The 5,166-nt window shown below is 32.1% G+C and overlaps 1 protein-coding gene across 1 annotated transcript; it reads right to left on the bottom strand.

Annotated features, from left to right (window-relative positions):
• Positions 1-586: 586 nt before the first annotated feature.
• Positions 587-4,593, bottom strand: LOC134684285 (SAM pointed domain-containing Ets transcription factor-like). The gene is made up of 6 exons (XM_063543571.1): positions 4,471-4,593; positions 4,010-4,090; positions 3,195-3,633; positions 2,307-2,504; positions 1,856-2,086; positions 587-1,423 (listed from the first exon to the last, which is right to left on the bottom strand). The coding sequence occupies exons 2-6, from the start codon at positions 4,031-4,033 to the stop codon at positions 1,107-1,109; spliced, it is 1,209 nt and encodes a 402-aa protein (XP_063399641.1). The 5' UTR covers positions 4,034-4,090; positions 4,471-4,593; the 3' UTR covers positions 587-1,106.
• Between the last annotated feature and the right edge of the window lie 573 nt (positions 4,594-5,166).

Here is a 5,166-nt window from a genome sequence, read left to right as displayed (position 1 = left end):
AATATAAGAACACACTTAAAATCAGTTAGAAATGTTTGGACACGAGCCACAATAAAATGACTGACTATAAGGTGTGAACGAGGGACGAAAGATACCAAAGGGACAGTCAGACTCATAAATCTAAAACAAACTGACAACGCCATGGCCAAAAATACAAACAGACAAACAGACAAACAATCGTACACATGACACAACATAGAAATCTAAAAGAATAAAAAAACACGAACCCCACCGAAAACTAGGGGTGATCTCAGGTGCTGTGGAAGGGTAAGCAGATCCTGCTCCACATGTGGCACCCGTCGTGTTGCTTATGAGACAACTATGACTTTGTTCTCGTTGTTGAAGGCCTATAATTACATATTATCATTACATTATAACTATCGTGGATAGTTGTCTCATTGAATATCTTATCACTTTTTTATACAAATTACAGAACTCAGAGTATTAGCAGTCACTGAAAGCTAACACATAAATCATGATCTTCCAGACTTAAATCATATATATCTCAGCTGTGTTTTTTTTTACATGTTTGCTACTCAGTTGTGATTTTTGTCTATGATAGTTAAAAAGAGAATGACAATTTTGTACAGGTATTTTCATTTTATTTTAATAAAATGTATCAAAAATATTTATAAATAACAATTTGTATAAATAACATTAATATGTATAACACGTATCCTCATACACACATTGGTAACTAATACCAAGGAGTCCATTATGCAACAAATAAACAAATCTGCCATTTAATAACAACATGTCGAAACATGGGAATATTTAAATTAACATGCAAACAAAATAAATAAATACATATCCATTCGAGACATTACTTGACTATACGATTTACCATAAACGGTCACATGATCACAAACGGTTTGATAGTTCAACTATCGTTTTGATGAATACATTGACTACATGTTACCATGGTTACAAAGGACCAGCCCGTGCTTGTATTTTATACAAGACTCAATGAAATGCCATCAGTTCCAACACAAGCTAGTCAAGTCACGTGACCAGACAGTCATGACAAACCAAACATTGCAATACAGAGCAATGCTAAAAATATTGGCAGTGGGGTGCTAGCCAAACAGCTGTTTCCATAACAACGTTCATAAGTATGGCTGACAGAACTGGTAAACCAGACGTTTTGAATGTTCTGTTTTCTTAATGATTCCTTTTTTGTAGTATTGACGAATGGATCGGCTAAGTTTGTCGTAGTTCATGGCGGGTCTATTCTTTCGCAGTCCCCAGAGTTTAGCTACCTTAGATGAATCCTCAATTTTGAAGATGCCTCTTTGTCTATCTACCCATTTGATACACGAGTTATATCGGTCAGGTCGAAGCAGGAGATCTTTCAAAAACTGCCAAAGATGAATAGTTTGTTTGTGGTGCTGTACTTCAACTGGAGAACTTAATGGCGGAGACTCTGTAAAAGACAAAGGATACAAATAATGAAATAGAACTACTTCTCAAAACAATTCTATAGATAATGAAATATAGCTACTTCTCAGTACAATTGATTATTCTAAAGTTAACAAATAATGAAATATAGCTACTTCTCAGTACAATTCTAAAGTTAAAAATTAAATCACAACTGTAAATAGTAAATTAATTTTCAAGTTTTTTAAACTAATAAAATGAAATTTAGTGAAAAATGTTGTTTTTGATTTTTCTTGACTGCACGCAGTTCAATTAAAACAAGAATCAGCGCTTTTATCAAATGCACGCCTACGTTTCTTGGTAATTTTTGTTTTTAGTTATTATTCCTTTATTGATCAAATTTTGTATGTTTTGTGATTGATACTGATTGGATAACGGACATAATGTAGTCAAGGAGAAATAGTTAATATAAACTTACGACTGTAGGACATATATTCCTCGTCGTGACAAGATGGTGGGATGTAGGACACGTTAGAGGAACTAGTAGTACTATCAATACTATCTTCACTTGGTGCTGGTGATGTACTGTTAGGCATGTAACTCATCAGGTCATAGCTATTGTCGTAGTAATCTCGGTAGGAATAACATTGGAGTTGATGTTGTGGCGGAGATGGAGGACAGTCCTCGGTCTGTAAACTACAGGCTGGAACTAAAATAAAATAGCAATTATTAATAAATGATAAGAAAAGGTATTTGGAATGCAAGTAAATAGGTGGTAAAAACTGATGATATACCAAGCTAATCATGTTTATAACTTGACTTTTAGTTTTACTATATTGGAAAGGATATTTTACATTATAAAATACTATTTTTGTTTGAGCCAAAACTTAAAAAGATGTGATTTAAAAAAAAAATAAGATTTTTCTTACCAGTTTTCCAAACATCTAGCTGACCAAAGAAATTGGATCCTGCCTCCGGACATCTTTCTTTAAAGTTTTCCTCAGTAAGCAGACAGAGGTGTTCTCCGTTCATGGCGAACTGTTCGTATATCTCACTGTGTACACCGAACTGCTGCGCATGCCACACAAACCATTTCCGAACATCTTCCATCGACCACATCATAGGATCTATAAGATAAAACACGACGAATTATAAGGAGGCCGAATACAGTCTAGTTAGATTAATTCAAAAATGAAAAAACATCATTTGACAAAATTAAAAGTAAATAACATGCAGACTTAAGTTGCTTTTAAATATGATTATACTTTAAAATGAAGGATTAGATGCAAACTTTTTCTTTCTTAATTGGACTCGAAAGTTTCGAAATTTTGTTCACATTAGCTCAGACGTTCCACAGAAGTTTCCTGAACTTTAAAGCAAGGTGTTGTTTAAATATTTGTTTCAATAAAAACCTGACCACGGTATTGAGTTATCTCATCTTGTGGTTGGTGTGTTCGGTGTATTTAACAACTGTTTTAACGTAGCTTGACATGGTAATAAAGTGCATTAAAACTGCTTTCAAGTTTAAATTGACGTAATTAAAGTAAAGGCAACACGTCTGATTTTAAACATTCAGGTAAAATGTTGTCTCCGAAATACTATAATAACTTAACGCAGTTTTACATGCAGACGTCATTTGACTGATAAACAAAATAAATGTTAAAAAGTATATATCCACGAAACCTGATAATATCTGCACAACAATAATAAATTTAACCAACATAAGAATGCAAGGATCGGCCAGGTATTTAAATTGATAAAATACGTCAAAATGTGAAGGTCAATCAATTCAGGTGTACTGTTAGAGTAAAATTTACCTGTTGAAATGCGTAAGATACAACAGGTGTTGTTAATTTCTTCTTTGAGATGCCGGATTACACTGGTACCTATGTCTTCGACTGGTTCTGGTTCTTCTTTCACGAGTATTTGAGACGGGTCATACATTTGATACGAAGAGTTAATATTATGCATTGAACAGCTATACGACACATGCTCCAAGTCTTTTTCAATTTTAATATTTAGCGCAGGTTCATCTCCATAGAATGATTGATGCCCACTAATACTATCTAAATCCAGTAAACTTTTAGGACTGTCAGATTCGTACACTCGTTGGTCATTGTTTGTATCACAAACGGTTGGTGCTACTGGTTCTAGTTGTGAGAATTCCTCTAAACCTAAGATATTTGGCATATTATTAAACTCCTCATGGTGACTTGAATAAATATCGTTTTCCATAGCGTATACACTTTGAGGCACCTGGAAATAAAATTGATTCATTATTGTATGTGTTTATATACCTTATTTTGTGAAGTTTGCATTTAAATAAAATAAAATTTAAAAAAATGTCAATGAATGTTTAGGTGTAAAATGACTTTGCTAGAAAACAACTTAAACTAAATTATCGATGTTTGCATTTGAATCAGATGAAATTAAAAAAAAATATGTTAATAAATGTTTAACTGTAAAATGACCATGCTAGAAACAATCTTAGTGTTAAGTTGTAAAATTGAAATGCATTATTTTACAATCTCTATAATGTCTTAACTGGTGGTTAGTAAAAAATGCACCATATACATTTTTACTATTTAGATATAAATGAGACTAAGATTATAGAAAAATAAGTCCGACTTACCTTCTGGTCTGCTACAACAACCATGTTGTCTGTTATAATAGATCTGTTTTATGAGTTAAAAGCTTTTGGGTACGTGAAAACCTGTGAAAAAAATAATGCACAAACGTCAAAATCATATTAATCAACATTCTTATTTTAATGCACAATACTATTAGTCAATCATCAGTCGAGCTTAAAGATTTAAAGATACTGTCGTTTTAAGTATGCAAAAAATGTGTTTGATGGTACATTATGTATTGCAGATTTTGAATATACAAATATTTTAATAAGTAAATTTGTTATTATGAATATATGCAACCCGACTTTAAATAAAGATTACTTTAATTTACTTTACTTTCTAACAACTAACTTGTTTTAAAGTTAAAAGCTCAAGACATAGATCATATAGAATTAATAAGTTATTTAAAAGACTGCATGCAACTTTGCTTATATATAAACAGTTGACTTATATCAGTACAGACCTTTTAGTATTTAAATCCCAGTGATCGCCAATAGTTATCTATCAGTCATTTAAAGATGTAAATATGTGGTTAATGTTTATATACCCCCTATCACGTGGTTTTAATTCTACGAACTGTTGTATACAAACATTCGTGAAATACTATATTTAGGTCAAGTGAACCGTAAGCAGATTAGAGTTCCGAGCAATAAACGTCAGTTTTACTATTGGACTATTGATACAAAATGATCATCTTTAAACCTTAGTTTTTGTTGTTTTATGAAATAATGATATTAAATTTAGCAATAAATGCTTTAGAAGAACTAAAATGTTGAAAATAATAGGTTGTTTTGTTGCAAACAAAATAGTCGACATCGAATTATAGTACACAGACAGTTCACAAATAAGTTGGGCATTTAATCAGGAAATTCCCTTTCTTTTTATGAGATCATTATAAACTGAGTGATTGGTACTACGTCACAAAAGGGGCAGGGCATGGTAAGGTACACAAAAGTAAAGAGCAGTATCCACGTTCACCGGGTGCTGGACATGTACGAAATTCGGTCAAAGATTGTTTTATGAATGGAAAATATTTTAGAGTGTAATGTTATAAAAATAGAATATAACTATTCGCTTCATTCACTTTTTATCAATCGACCGTGGCAGCCATAAATTAATAGTTGGAGGGTATACTAGTTTTACTAATTAGTAGTAATAT

The sequence above is a fragment of the Mytilus trossulus genome, chromosome 9, assembly GCF_036588685.1.
Source record: "Mytilus trossulus isolate FHL-02 chromosome 9, PNRI_Mtr1.1.1.hap1, whole genome shotgun sequence".
NCBI classification, from domain to species: Eukaryota; Metazoa; Mollusca; class Bivalvia; order Mytilida; family Mytilidae; genus Mytilus; species Mytilus trossulus.
This window is presented reverse-complemented; position numbering and strand designations above follow the sequence as displayed.